Source organism: Metarhizium brunneum, chromosome 2, assembly GCF_013426205.1.
Source record: "Metarhizium brunneum chromosome 2, complete sequence".
Classification (NCBI taxonomy): domain Eukaryota; kingdom Fungi; phylum Ascomycota; class Sordariomycetes; order Hypocreales; family Clavicipitaceae; genus Metarhizium; species Metarhizium brunneum.
The window spans coordinates 4,631,054-4,646,401 of record NC_089423.1 but is presented as its reverse complement, the minus strand read 5'-3'; the positions used below and the strand labels follow the sequence as shown (position 1 = coordinate 4,646,401).

Sequence of the window (15,348 nt, the reverse complement as noted above, 5' to 3'; positions counted from 1 at the left end):
GCGCCCCAAGATGCCACCATTTTGGCTCCCCAGCCCTGTCCACAAAAGGGGCTTAGACGCAGTCGGTGGAAAGTCGTGCGACTCGCATCGTCGTGTCATTCATTCTTTTACCTCCCCCCCCTCGTGCCCCGTCCTGGTAGGCATGTCGTCATGCGGACGAGTTCTCATGTATGTATCATTGCCGTGCTATCTGAAACGCTTGGCTGGTTCCTTATTGCGGCTCACTTTTCTTTGCATCGTTTCGGGCCTGTCGCCGTTTGAGGCCGAGACACAGTCTGAGCGTGTGTGCCTATTCTACACACACACTATGCACATGATACCCTTCGGACATGTCACATTCAAGAAACTCGATAAGGCCCTGAATTATAGTCTTGCAGCGTAAGGCTAAAAATCATTATGAATATTAGTATTCCTATGTCATATCATCGTATCCCGTTGTATCCAACACCAACGCCAACACCATTTCCTGACGCCAGGTCCATCATTTGAAGCTAATTTCGCACATATTTGTCCGCACATGGCGCCGCGTTACCTCAAATTTCGTACAAGTAGACTCCTTTGGTACCCATTCAAGAAAACCACAACGCTGCCGCGAAAAAAAAAAGACAAACAAGTGAAGCAAAAACGTGAGCTAGCAAAGCCAGTCGCATGCTGCACTACGAGATCTTGTATGCATCCTTAATCTTGGTGTACAGCTCTGTGTCGTAAAAGTTGTAGTTGGGGTCCAGCTCGCAGAATGGGTGTTGCGATAGAATGACGTCGGCTGTTGGACGATCAAACGGATTCCTATACAAATAATTAGCAACTAACCTTTGAATATGGAGGAGGGGAAAAGAAAGAAATATGAAAACCAAAGAAGAAACATTGGTGTGAAACTACTTACACTTGGAAGCAGTCCATCATAAACGCCACAGCCAGTGGCGGAATGGTCTCTTGAATGTCCTCTGGAATAGGTGGCGTCTCTCCGTTTGCAATCTTGTAGATGGCCCCAACCGCTTCTTCCTTGCTCCAGGGTCTTCGTCCGGCAAACATTTCCAGTACCACGCACCCGAGACTCCAAATGTCGACTTTGGCGCTGTAGCCCTCTCCTTGCGACCGGATGACCTCTGGCGCCATCCAGAACACTGAGCCTTGCATCGAATTTGTTTTATCGTTGCCGTAAATGTTGTCAGTCTTCTTGGAAATGCCAAAGTCGCTAATCTTGCAAGTACCATCCAGATCAAGCAGAATATTGTCGGCCTTTAGATCTCTGTGCAGAATACCCTCGCGATGCAAGTAAGCCAACCCAGAAAGGGTCTGACGAGTCAGTGACGAGACCACAGACTCTTCAAATTTGCCGTGCTTCCTCAAGCAAGATCCAATGCTGCCGCCAGAAATGTACTCCAGGAAAATGCTGATGCTGGTCTCCTTTCGCTCGCATCCCAGGTACTGCACAATGTTTACGTGATCCAAGTGCTGCATGGTGTCGATCTCCTGGTCCAATGCAGCTACCATTTCTCGCATCTTGCCCTTGTCTCCTCCAGCAGCTTTGGGGTTTACTTCAACCTCCTTCACTGCCAAGAACTCACCCGTAGTGGCGTTCATACCGAGGTAGACACGACCATAGGTACCTTTGCCGATGAGTTGGCCTTTGAACCATCTAAACGTGGTCTGTCGCTTGGGCAGTGTATTCTGAGGAATATCCGGCACCACCATGCTTCCCCGTTGATCAGGCCGGATCTGCACAATGTTTGCGTTGAACATCTTCGTGCTCTTACGTCGCATCAAATTTGTCTGCGACTTGCTACCCACAGGTTGCGAAATACTTGTGTACCGCTTGTTGGCTTGACTAGCAACTTCACGAATAGATTTCATCCGGCCCAACCCACCAGACCGATGTATGCTGCGATGAGCCACCGCGTGACTAGATGTAGGTCGCTCCGTAGCCTTCAAAGTTGACTCGTCAGAGCCCAACGTGTCATTGTCATTGGTATATAATGAAAGCTGGCGTGACGGCGGCACTGCCACGGGGGGAGCTCCTGATGTGGAATGACCGGGTGTTGTCATGGACGCAAGACTGGCAGAACTGGACCTATTCCTGCCATCGCCAGAGTCCGTTGATGGTAGTGGCGGGATATCCCCGCCTGCATGATCTTCAAGGACGGGCTGGTCTAGATCGAGATTGGGGAAGAAATCATCCAAGTTGTTCAGCAAGTCGTCGGTTGGTGGACGATTTGCCCACACGTCCTTCTCAATAAACGATTTTCGACGGTTGATTTGGCTCTCCTTGTCAGAATCCCACGTATCAGTCTGTGGCGTACCGGGAGTTCTTCTCGTGCTAGATGTTCTTGCACCACCATCATTGCTACTGTCAAAGCTATCAGGAGATTTCATAAAAGTAACGGATCGTCCCTTCTCTTTGCGTGAAGTAACTACATGCAGAACGGGGCGAGTATCTGTACCCATTTGGGCACTCGATGAAGCGCTTGTACCGGTGTCGCTACTCGGCTTATCCTTCTTCCGGCCGGCTAGAGGAATAGCAAAGAGGCCGTCATCGCTGGAGTCGTCGTCGCTATCGTCGCCAGGTGGAGGCTTGATGTCTCGAGTAGGCGGCTGGGAGGATGGTGAATTTGAGAACTGGATGTCGGACTCCTTGAAGTCCAAATCCGGCCCATGCGACTTTCGCTTCGAGGGGAAAACGTCGGCAGAGCCCCTACTCTTAGAATGAGAAGAGCTAGGACTAACGTCGCCCGGTGACACAGGCCTCGGCACTGCTTCAGTGTTCTTAGCACTTGAACCAGAGGGTACTCTTGCAGCAACTAGCGCGGGGGTGCCGCCGGGTGAGTAGTCTGGCACAACAAACGAAAGATTACCTGGACTCCACGTCACCGAGCCAGGGGATCCGTTTGCTGGCTTTGGACTGCCTCTCCCACGGTTGCTTGTTGAAGCATAGTTCACGCTGGACAAAGCCGTCTTACCTGACTGCTGCTGAGCGTTGCCACTACCCGCTGACGAGTATGGTGGCGATATGATGCGGCCCGGAGAAGTGGCCTTTGGGCCGTTGGCGGTGGATTGGCCTATAGCACCCAAATTCCGGCCCATGCCAACGAGAGCAGCCCCGATGCCACCACTCGCGGGTGCGGGTTGCGCTGCGTATTTCGACCTTCGCTGGCCGTCTGTACTCTCACCGTCGCCATTAGCCGCTAAAGGTGGATGTCTAGGAGATGGAAACCCGTCCATGCTGCCGCTCGAGTTCCTCAAGTTGTGGCCTGGTTTCCTGCTTAATGAATTGGCCTTGATCAGAGTCGCAGATGGATCGCTAGGTGGTGCTGGTGGTCGTCTTTGGGGGAATAGCTGATCAGGTTTCTTATCCTCGAATGGTGATGGGCGAGGTTGATCAAAATCGACGTTGCGGCCCTTGATGCTACTGGACGGCACATAGTCTGGAGCCGTCGGGCTTTCCTTCTTGTTTGCCTCCTTCCTCTTAGCAAGGTATGCTCGCTGTTTCCTCTCGATTTCTGCCCTATAATCGCTGGCTTCTTGAGCCAACGTCTTCTCGTCAATCCTGTCCCCGATCGTATTCGCTCTGGAAGATGGTGGTGACGAGCTTGATCGTTGCCTGCTACGGTTGTACGACTCTTCATCCATACCGGGAGGTATGTAGCCCGGGAACAGGGATGCGGGAACTGAGTTTGGAGTGGTGGCGGAGGATATCTTTGCAGGTGATATAAAGAATTTCAAGGCTCCAGTGGAGTCGCCCTTCACTCGCTTGTCAGTGAGGAGCTGTTGGTCATCGAGAGGTTCAGCGTGATCGGATTTCCCGAGTTCCGTCGCAAAAATGGAATACTGTTCGAACCCTGTTAGACCCAGGCTTCCACAGATAGTCTGACGGATCGCAGTGGCCGATTCTGCTTCTGTGATGTCGCACATGCGGTAGTTCCAATAGTCTGTGGTAGCCAGCACGAACGTTCTTACGCCACCGCTCCGGTTCAATCTTTCCAACATCGCAACCTGGTCTTTCTCGTGAGTTCCAACAAAGGCAGAGCCTAGACGATCAAGTTGAGAATCACTCCCATTCAACGAGGTATACACGTCGGCAAGAGATTTGGGAACACACATGGGCGACTCGGGAGAGTCGAACTCATCGGGTGAAGGAAAGGAGCCATCCTCCCTTTGTCTCTTTTTCCTTGACAAAAAGCTCAGAAAGCTCTTTGAATCCCTTGCGGATGCCGAGGTATCTCCCCCGGCTGACCTATCACCAGAGTTGAGTGGTGAGTATTGGGATCGGTCTTGGCTTCGCGAGGCCGACATGGCTTCTGCTAGATTGAGGCCGCGACTGAGAATCGCAGCAGCGTCAGCAGGGACGCCGGAGCCATATATGGCGGCGTTTGAGGTGACCGAATCCGTACTGTTACGAGAGCGATGGCCAAGTTTGGCGGAAGCTGGCGATGGCGAAAGTACGGGCGTCGTTGCCGATGGAAAGAGGACTTGTTGAGGAACAGGACTGCCTCCTGGGCTATCCGTGGTGCCACGAAACGTCCCGCCTTCAGCATTCTCGTTTGTGATGGGGCTCAACTTGCGGCCTCCTTCAGAGTCTATATATTTGAGAGCTGAGCGATGGCTTGAATCGGAATTCATGGTGCCGCTGCCGAGGGTAGGCATTGTCGTGGATCGGGTTTGGGAGAATCGCTGACCCGCGAAATTGACGCTCCCAGTAGAGCCCGAAGGCGTCTGAAACAGGCATTAGACTCCCATAGACACAGCTTTTCAAAACTTGAAATGATTTTGGCGGAAATACTCACGTTGGGCGAATCGACTGGTTCCAAGCCAGCACTGCCATTGTGGCCGTGTGAAGCAACTGAGTTTGCCCGGTGATGGGGGCTCACCATCTTTGATGGGTCGACCGGCTTTCCGGTGACGATGCTTCGAATAAGCCGACGCATGCGCTTTCCTTCGTCGCGCTCCCGACTCTGGTCCCAGCCTGTTCCGCTGCTGGAACATTCCTGAAGCAAACGCGGATAGACCCTTTGGTGCATCATGCCGAAATTTCCACGACCGCCGTGCAGACTGCCCAGATCCAGAAACTGCGCCCCATAAAGATTCAGGCTTCTGAAAGTCTCCTGCCAGTCCTTGGAGAACTGGTTTTGCGCCAACCAAATCAGCACGGTATCAAGCGGCCACTGGGCTGCCAACTCGGGCGGTATTGTGCTGCCAGCCGTGGCAGTGGAGGCGTTTGAAGGATTCCTCGACTGATAGAAGCGGTCTCGGGAGTTGGGGTCGTCCATGGGGCCTGTGTGACTGGTGTCCATGGTGTTCATCGAGGCCTGCATGTATGAACCGGACGTGCTCGCCAACTCGTTGGGGTCAAACCCAGGGATCCCTACACCTTCGCCGTATGTTCCTCTCGAGGGTATGTATGTCGCGCCCATGGCCATGCCGTCGCTTGGCCGCGGAGGCGGGGGCATGGCAATCGTCTGTCCGGCGGCCATTTGGGCATGGAACTTGGGATTGTACGGTAGATGCTGGTGCCCGGTAGGGGGAGGCGGCGGAATGCCCACGGGCGTTCGGCCATCGTACAGCTTCCCGTAATTCCCGTGCCATGATTGCTGGGGCCCCAGGTTGCTGTTCGGCGGCGGCCCTGGCGGAGGAGGAATCATGATGCCGTTGACAGCTCCCGGCGGCGCGCCAGGATATCTCGGCGGCGGCGGCGGGATATTCATCATTGTGCTCATGGAGGGACCACCGGCCATGGGCGGTGACATTGGCGGAGGAGGAGGCAGTTGAAATGCGCGAGCAGGATCATTGCCTGAGACATGTCTTTGGCCGCCTTGATACATGATGGGCAAAGACGAAGGGCGGGCAACAACCCGCCAGGAGCGACAAGAGCCGAGCTGGTTGTGTGTGGCAGCTGTCCAATGTGACGACGCCGCTGGCGAGAAGACCAAGGTAAAAGCTACTGGAGAAAAATAAAGACAAATAAAAATAAAAAATATCAAAACAACGAAATCCGAAACATTCACAAGAGGCACAACCGCCGCGGCGGGCGTTGACGTGGTTCAGTTCAACGTTTTGCAATGCAAAAAAGTACAGGCGGACCAGGATGCTGTGGCAAGCTCTTGGTGCTCAACGGGACCTCCTTTGCCGAGCCCCGGCCAGGCGTTTTGGCTTCGCCGCAGGGTGCGACAATGATGTTGACGAGGGGCGTATCGAGGGTATCGAGGGTATCGACGGCAATGTTTCGAGGGGAGAAGAGCTCGCGCATGGTGTGCAAGCTGCCGATGAAGCGGTGGGTGGTTTGACTGTTATGGCAGAGCCGCTGACGGGGGGACGCCGGGACGGCAAGAGCTTTTGGAGGTGACGACACGGCATGGACATGGAGGACCAAGATGCCCATGCCCACATGTCAACTTCAACTGGTGCAGTCTGGTTGCGGCCCACGAGCTTACGGGGGGGCGCCTAGGGCCCGATGGGCCTGGTAGCACTTGAGGGCCTGGTAGGGCCAAACGGGCGAACGGGCGGACGGGCCTGCCTGGAGACATGGACAAGGAAGTAGTCTGGTACTACTTGGCCCAGCCCACAAGGTGAAGTGTCAATGTCAATTTGATCAATCAAGATAAATCTAGCCGGCCGGGGCACCGCAGTGTCGCAAAGCTGCCCCCGAGGCTGTTCGGTGCGCGATGCCGTGGTTGCTTGCTTGACGACTCGATGTCACGTAGCAATGCGGCCAGATGTCAACTGGTCTCGTCTTGTATTTCGGACATTGAAACATTGATGAAGGACCAACTACGGAGCCCCGAGCAAGATACCTGCACGTGTGGCTACTTTACCCGGGCAAGCTCTGCCTCCAGAGTGGCACCTGGGACCAGTCTGGTGGGCTCGTGCAGTCTTGTCAAGCATCAATCAATTGATACCAGACTGGCAGCTTTTTGTTCCTTGTCCGCCATGCAAATTAAATTGCCCCAACAAGCCCGCCGGGAACGCACGACCACCGGCAGACGGTGCCGACCTTTCAACGGCCAACGTCGAGTGCACACGATACGAACGTGTCAAACGTCCATCATCGCATCGAACCAGACATACATGCAGATGTAGGCACCAGACTCTTATTCCTTCCATGCTGCTTCTCCAACGGCACTAGCCTCGCAGATGTGCCGTCCCAACTCCCGCGCAGTGTCACACTGCACCAACCGCGCATCCGTCGACCGAGGACCTAGACTCTGCGCCAGCTTGGCATCGCGAGCTTGTCAGCTTGCTTGCACTGCAGCCACGGCTTCTATTCTGGGAGACCGTGGCCTCATGCCCGCAGCCGAGCAGCAATGCTCGAGCTCTGGCTGCTCGTTTCCCCGCCCAGCTGGGCGCTTAGCCGCGTGGGAGGTGGTGGGACGGTCAATGGTGCGGGTAACGCGGACGAATGAGGGGCGCTTGTTTGAGAGACCCGAATGGCAAGGATGGCCGCATTTGGCACACGGCTGCTTGGACGCCCAACACTCCGTACCGGAATAGTAGTACGTAGTAGTAGCATTGGGCTTGGGCTGTGTCGGAACAATAAACCTGTAATAGTTGATGTGCGTGCCTCCCCTTGCAGAAACCCCTCGGGTTTTCTAGGTACATACTTATACAGTTATATGTGTTAAATTGGCCACGCTAGCCGTGTACTCTATCGTAAACTTGACCAAAACTTGCTACCTAAATCGGCCAGGTGCAACTAAAACTATGCTATTGGAAATATGGCAAGAACTAAAACAGAAAAAAGGAGAGAAAAAAAAAAGAGGAGATAGGGCAAGGTTGAATGGAAGAAACAGCTTAACCCCATCTTGATCACCCTCTTAATCTTCCAGCGCTTCACATTACTGTGCAGTTGCCGAAATTGAAGCCATAGCCTTGTTGGCACTGCTCCAGGTACCCAGCCTCTTCCGCGGACCCCTCCGGAACATTATGTTTTCTCACAATACCCTGAACATCAAGGGTTTGTTCTCCCTCAGGATGCCACCACTTCAGGCGTTGGAGCACGGGGCCTTCGCTGTCATCAGAACTCAACTCCCACTTGCCGGTAGATACGGCTACTTCGCACTGATTCTTGGGGAAGTGGTACTCGGGAAGGAAGACGACTGTCGGCGCCTCGTCGCTGGCAGGCTTTGGCGCTGAAATCTTGAGCGAGTACGTGCACTTGCGGAGATCGAATCCCGTAGAGAGCACATTGCCTGCAACAACTGTTGCAGTCGGTCGAATGAAGGCCTCTGCGGCTCGGTATCCGGGAGCGTTAGTCAACTCGGGATCCTTTGCTAATCGGCTGGAGCTTATCGACGGCGTTGTGAGCGTGCGCTGAAGGTTTCCAGGAGTGACGCTCTCGTCATCGCCGCTGCCGTCTCTATTGTTCGTCGTCGACAGTTTTAGCAGGCTTGTTGCAGACTGACCGGCCACTGCGCTCCTGGGGACTGGAGAAAGTGGCGGCAGTTTGTCGTCTACGGAGTGGATGGACAAGTCTTCTCCGTTCCACTGGTCGCCGCGTTCGTGATCGTTGATAACAGTGTATACCCAGAGGCAGTGGCCTTCGATCTGAGAGCCTTCCACGCCAAAATAGTTGGCATCCAGTGCGGCTGACTGGCTAGAGTAGTCTCCCGTCTTGTAAGCCTTCTTGTCGTCCATGTCATATGGTATACCGAATTCGGTCAACAGGCATGGATGATTGCCTGTTCTGTCCAGCCCCTCCTGCCGCAAGGTTGCTAGCTGGTCTTTGAGGCAGTTTCGGATGGCCGTCTCGCCGATTTTGATGGCAAATGCGGGATGCCAATACTTGCCACGAAGCACACCAACAACGTCGACATTCCACGTACTGTTCCAGTGCTTGGTCATCAGGGTGATGCCGTCGTAAAAGTGTGGCGTGAAAGCCATCAATGGGTCGTCATCTTCGGTTCCCTTGATTTCAGGAGGCAGTTCTAGTGTAGGATATTGCATAAGCATAAGGCAATCTCTATGATGAGCTCTGCACGCCTTGCTGTACTTTCTCCAAAAGTCCATAAAGTAGGTATTTGTAAACTCGGGGTAATCGATAGCCTTGCCGGTTCTGGGGTTCTTGGCAAAGTAGTCCTTCTTTAGCATTGTGTCGGTTGCTATATCCCAAACGCCATGCTGCGCCCACAGACACTCGCCGAGTTTCCAGCCAGGGTGACGCTTCCACCCATACTTGGAATCGTCATATCCTTCCGGTAACCAGGCAATCTCGCCATGAGGATCCACCAACGTCGTGCCTGTCTTGTAAGGCCCCAAGCCTCCCATATCCCAGGTATCAATCTCGCAGGCCCTGCCCATACCCGTCAGGAAAGTTTGCCACATGGTCGGGCAGGTGCCTTTCTTCAGGGGGTTGTCCTTGGGGATGACTGTCAAGTCAACATAACCCGTCATGCCTCTGTTGGGCTCATTCATGCTCTCCCAGCCCATGACAACCTCATTTTCCAGATCGCCCGCTTCATGTATCCGCTTTGCCAAGTGTGCGCAGGCATTGACGAAATGGCCCTGCAAATAGTCCTGGATGTTGACGCCGTTTATGATGCAGTTTGGCGCGAAGTCTTTGCCGGCAAAGAACAGAGTAAACATGGTGCCTGCCGCGAGCCTGTGGTAGTTGGTTGACCAAATCATTTTCGGGAAGGTATCCGGATCGGGGTACGTATTCTGAACAATGGCGGCTTCGGTGGCGGCGAAGCTCTGGGGGTTGAGACCGCAGGCGTACAACGTCCACATTGGAGCCCCCGAACCGCCGGTGAATCGTGACCAAACATCTTGGTGAGGGTCCATAAAGACGTAGAAGCCATAGGACTTTGCTATCCTCAACACGTCGATGGTATGCTGGATGAATTGCTCGTCATAGATGCCGGGACCTGCGGCTTCGATTGCCTCCCAAGTAAAGAGGTAGCGGATCGTATTGAAGCCGTAGCGTTTTATCCTGGCAAAGTGCGTAGCGGCTTCCCCTCTACTAAAGGGCCGCTCGTGGAATGTGACGTTGTCGCCGTCGAAGAAGTCATGGGCAATGTGGGACGGTTGATCGGGCTCGGAGGGGAGTTTTGCGTCGCCAGCGACATTGATTCCGCGTAGTACAACCTGTCGGCCGTGAGCGTCTCGGAACTGGCCATCCTCGATCGTCAGCCGAAAGGAAGCCATGTCGTCTTGCGAGCGGAGTGGCCGATGATGAGGAAGAGAGCAAATTGGAGGAAGCGATGGAGAAGATCGAGACGGTGGACAAAGGCGGTTGGTGTCCAGACGTCACCGGGCCAGGCCGTCAATCTTGCCAGCTGGATGTGCCGCTGCCACGAGCTATGACGATGCAAGTGATCAAAGAACTAAATTGTCTCGGTATTTGAGCACCGTACGAACCAAGAAACGTCTTGGTTCCTCCCAAAGTTAACCTGGTGGGTGCAGCGACACCCGTCTCAAGCGGTCAATCGGCCTTGGCTTGGCCGGCGCCCGAGTACGCGGTGCTTGGACAACAATGATCAGCAAAGACCAGCCAGGCGATGAAAGCCACCAGACCCCAGTATGAGCACTGAGACGTCAAAACCGGGCCTGCATGTGCCTGCCCGAGTGCAGAGCATCAACATTCACAACATTGAAGTTAATATATGTCAAGTTGCATCCCATTTGTCAACTGCTATTTGACATGGTCCCTCTCCCGCTTCCTGCATGCTGACGGTCCGTCACGCGACGCCACACTCCACACTCCGCTCTTCGTCGTGACGTACATAGATGGAAGCTGTTTACGCGCGCGGCCACCAGCTGCGCATCTCGCCCATGTCCAACCTTGACCCGACACTCGCAACCCTCTTGTGCCTGTGCCATGCTTCTGCGACGCTTCTGCGACGCCTCCCTTCAACGCTGTCTTAGTAGTTCAACCTCGTGATCGGCACCGACAATGGGGCAACCCAACATGACGCTGCATTGCCTCTATTCGTATCCGTATTCGTACTTTGTCCATGGACCATGACCCATCACGCCTCTCCAGCCAATCTACCGTGGTGGGCACATACAGTCTACATTAAAACACCAAGATACATGATACTGTGGTATTAATACGCCTGTTTCTACTCTTTCCTACCTTGCGATTCGAACCGCTTTCGCCACTTGCCCCCAGCCTGTGTCGACTCACCCATCACTGAAATCTAGAGTCGTTGCGCCTGGTCCCCTGGCGAGGAGTCTGGCCGTCCTGGTATTCCCTCGCATAAGGCACAGCTACCCCCGGGGGGTATATTTCTTCCATTTCTGCCATATTCGGTCTAGTTGTATCCGAAAACTTGGGGGTTTGGAAGACAGTCGGACGTCTTGGCCGCAACTCAACCCGGGCTTCTCCCAAGGGTTCGATGCGTGTTTTCTTCAGGCCGACTGGTCGAGAGCCCCAAACCATGTCTCTGTACAGCTTTGGCTCGTCCCTTTTGAGGCGGAAAACATATTTTCCAATTACCCACGGCAGGTACCTCGTGACTTTGAAGTGCATAAACTCTCGCTTCGAGACGGCAAAGATGTGGTCCAGCTCTTCCAGACTGCGTTGCTTGGTCTCCTCCACAAACAGGAAAACCATGACATAGGCTACAATGTTGAGCCCAGCAAAGATCCCCATGGACCCCTTCTGGCCAAGAGCAGAGTTGATGCTGCCGGGCATGTCAGCAATGAATAACTAGACAGTACGATTGATACACACTGAGGACATACCCCGGGAAGCAGACGGCCAATAACCCGGCAAACAATAGGTTGATGGAAATCGCCCACGCTGTGCCCTGTTTTTTGTTCGATAAGCATCTGTTTGCAATGAGAAAGGCCCCGGGCCTAGGAGCCAAGACATGCCGACTTACTGCTTCTCGATGTGTCAAAGGGAAACTCTCAGAGGCTAGGGTAAAAGGAATTGGCCCGAGGCCGGGTGAGTATGCTACTGCAAAGACTGTTCTTGCGTTAGTGAGATTCCTCCATCGTGGGCACATGGCACCAAATACTCACGGAACAGAAAGCAGGCCGTCACTCCATTGCGAGTTGCATCATCTCTGACATTTTCAGAGAGCCCGGCCCCTAGCATAAACACCGCCATGAAGGGGAGTGTCAGCAGCAACCATCTCCTTCGGCCCAATGTGTCAATGCTCTTTACCGCTGGCAGAGCAAATACGAAATTAATTGCCCCTGGGAGTAGAGAAAAGGTTAGATTAGTCGAGACACTTGTTCCGGTAGAGTTTTCCTACCAAACCCGAGACTGTATGCCATATTTGTGATGACGTTGCTTTCTGATCTGCCTGCTTGTTGGAAGACAATTCCTGCACACATGTAAGCATGTCATTTTATACATCAGGGTGAGGAGACAAAGGCGTACCTGAATAGAAGGCACAAACATTTACTACAGAGAGAATAACCAAGGTCAGCTCCTCCTACTTCAAGTAATCACTAGATATTTGGACTCGCCTCCACAAAGCTGCTGTGCAAGATTGACTGTCGATGCCGAAAGAACGGCATTAAACAAGCGGCGACGTTGAAAGAGCTGGACAAACTGTCTTGCAAAATCACGGATGACCCAGAAGAAGCCCGGCGACATCATTGCTTGAGGGTCGAGGTCGCCAAAGTCCATGTTCTCTTGCTCGATTGATTTGGAGACAAGGTACAGGTCCCTCAGTGCTTGCAACTAATAGACCAACACAGACATTCATTAGCGGGCATCTTTGCCATGTACAGTTTCAGTCAAGTGTGCCAACCTTGGTGTTTCGGACTCTCTTCAACACCGTGTATGCTTTCTCAACACTATAGTTAGGGCCCTTCAGCAAGTGGAAGCGAGGTGACTCCGGACAAACAAACAGTGCCATTATCAAAAGAGCGAATGCGGGAACCAAAGGAGCGCCTTGGATGAGACGAAAAGTGGTAGTCGGATTCGCCGCTTGCGTGAAGATCAAGTTGAACACAAAACTCATCATGATGCCGAAAGCAACCCTATTGCCCCTGTCAGCTTAAAATATTCGCGGGGTGGTATAAGATGACACCATCGACATACCAGAGCTGCCAAGCGAGAATGGCAGAACCACGCCAAAATCCGACTGCAGTTTCACTGGCCAGGATCGGTGTGCTAACTGCCTTGATGCCCATACCTAAGTGTCATGTCAGATTTTGTTCGGCAGTCGTTTCGGTGTTGAGGGACTACAGATTGGCTTACCAATGCCATTAATGACACGAACACCAAACATTTGCGTCCAAGAAGTAACAAAGATGGCGCCGATGGAGCTGGCAAAAATCAAGATTGCCGCAACACTAATGCCTCCTTTTCTTCCGAACCAGTAGTTGATTGGTAGAGAAAGCGGACATCCAACCAACGCAGCAAAAAAGAATGGCGAGGCGTTTGCGGCACCAAGCTTCCAGTTGTCGGGGGTAATCTGGTGTGAGGTCTCATTGCTCGGATTCAGACCCCATTGATTCATATATAATGAAGCTCCGTTGACTGACGACTGTACAAAACCTGTTTCGCGTGACAGTCAGCAGCTGCTACTGGAGTTGGCTCTTTTCAGCCTTTGTCGGCAACGATTCGGACCGACCTTGCAGAAATGCTGCCAGTGAAACCGTGGCGATAACGGCCAACATTCCTTTCTCACTGAATGCGACGTCCTTTTCATTTCTGAGCGCTATCTTCTCTTCTTCTGTCAAAATCACTGCAAGTCTATTTCGCTCTTCGTAGCCGGCAGGTTGTCGGGCCGCCTCATCGTATATTTGAATGTCCTTTCCGACTCTGGCGGCCCGCAGCAACTCTTGGTACCTCACGGAAGGGAGAAAGGTCTCTGCAAAGTTTCGGACATCAAATTCCAACTCGGCGTCCGTGAAATGGGCTTTATATGATCAGTTCCTTGGACCATGGTAGGAAAGTGCACAGAGCGAGGAATAATGTGCGGAGCAAGTCAGACTTACCGAGGGGATTCTCGATAACGGCCCTGTCATTGGCGCTTCTGGTTTTTGCAATGGCAAAAGTCCGATCACGGTAATTGTTCGAATAAGCCGGATGAGTTAACGGCGTCGTCATGTTGTAGACTCTATGCGAGCTTCAGCTGCACCGTTGCAACATCAAACATTCTCTTTCATGCACAGATTGGGCAGCGGCAGAAGCCAACAGGCAGAGAGCGGAAGAAGGACGAGAGGAAGGGCGGACTTATTCAAGTTTACGACCGAAGGAAACTCGGGGCTACAAATGTGTGAAATATGAGATAGCGTTGATTCTTGCCTCTTATGTGAGAAACGATGGCAAGGCGCTCGAGCGCCGCCACATTTCAAGTGCGTGAGAATGCCAGGGCGTCTGGTAAGATGCCTTGTTGTGTCATACTGCCACACATGTGTGTGTCTAATTACAGCACAGAAGCAAACTATTCAAGTGTTATGTATGTGTCCTTGCCAAGAGCATATTCAGCCTCACTCTTAGGCACAGCGACGTCAGGATGCCCAACCTCGGGAGTGGCAAACGGGTCTGGAGGGTCGTCCCGGACCAGCAATCCACGCGGGTGGTACGTATTACGATGCATGAACAGACGAACTATTTCGCTTCTCCAAAGTCTCATCTTGTTGGTCATATTGGTGAGAGAGAACAGAGCATGGAGCGTGTGGCGCTTTTCCGGGGTAGAACAGACAATAGGCAGCATTGCTATTTGTTGCTTATTGGTAGCGACATGCAACCCATGGCTCACATCCTCCTGTTAGTCGCCCCCGACTATTAAACGAACAAGTTGGCTTACATACATCAGAAAATGACATCACATTGAGGCTTCAATGGGCAATAGGCATCTATTGTCTTGGGGTCGGTCACTCTTGGAAACCTCATTTAGAATAAGACAGCAAGCGGAGAAATACAACAGAGTGTTTTCGTTGCCATTCGTGTGGCGCCCAGTATCACGGCGTCAAATTACAAAGGTCAAGATCGCGGCTCGGAGACCTGGCGATAGTAGCTGAAAAATGCTGACGGCGTTTGCCCTTTATAACAGGTCTGGCATTCTCTCCCCCCAACGGCGTCAGCACGTATATGTAGGATGTGGCATATCCTGTAGCCTGGTGTGGGAGTACAAACAATGCATTGTCCGATGCAAGGTTGGCCGAGCTTTTTTTTTTTTCTTTTGCTTTTCAGCTCTCACCGGCTTCAACACGCCGCGCAGCCAATTCCAGGTTGGTCGTGTGCTCTGTTCAAATTTGTAAACAGTAAGACAGGCGTATTTCGCAGAATGGACTGTCCTGCGTTCTTGAAGCAACTCTCTGCAAGGGTAGATGCGTTGCCAACAGGCAGTAATTCCATGGTCATGGCAAAAAGCGTCCGTGGTTCGCGATGCTTGGAACAGTTCCTATCAGCCTGGTTGGGTGAGTTGTGGTTTGTGGTTGTGGTTT

General features: G+C 52.8%; 3 protein-coding genes across 3 annotated transcripts; all 3 read right to left on the bottom strand.

The window, feature by feature from the left end:
- Positions 1 to 656: 656 nt before the first annotated feature.
- On the bottom strand, positions 657 to 6,241 carry mkh1 (MAP kinase kinase kinase mkh1; the record flags this gene model as incomplete). Its single annotated transcript, XM_014692207.2, has 4 exons — positions 657 to 786; positions 884 to 4,710; positions 4,782 to 5,785; positions 6,076 to 6,241. The coding sequence occupies 4 exons, from the start codon at positions 6,239 to 6,241 to the stop codon at positions 657 to 659; spliced, it is 5,127 nt and encodes a 1,708-aa protein (XP_014547693.2).
- Positions 6,242 to 7,821: 1,580 nt separating this feature from the next.
- Positions 7,822 to 10,134, bottom strand: G6M90_00g043580 (uncharacterized protein; the record flags this gene model as incomplete). Its single annotated transcript, XM_014692206.1, has 1 exon — positions 7,822 to 10,134. One exon carries the CDS (start codon positions 10,132 to 10,134, stop codon positions 7,822 to 7,824), a length of 2,313 nt encoding a protein of 770 aa, XP_014547692.1.
- Positions 10,135 to 11,119: 985 nt separating this feature from the next.
- On the bottom strand, positions 11,120 to 14,005 carry G6M90_00g043570 (uncharacterized protein; the record flags this gene model as incomplete). The annotated part of the gene is made up of 12 exons (XM_066130328.1): positions 11,120 to 11,615; positions 11,677 to 11,741; positions 11,817 to 11,902; positions 11,959 to 12,135; positions 12,195 to 12,266; positions 12,323 to 12,346; positions 12,412 to 12,628; positions 12,699 to 12,930; positions 12,992 to 13,085; positions 13,151 to 13,450; positions 13,527 to 13,814; positions 13,894 to 14,005. 12 exons carry the CDS (start codon positions 14,003 to 14,005, stop codon positions 11,120 to 11,122), a joined length of 2,163 nt encoding a protein of 720 aa, XP_065986366.1.
- Positions 14,006 to 15,348: the final 1,343 nt, after the last annotated feature.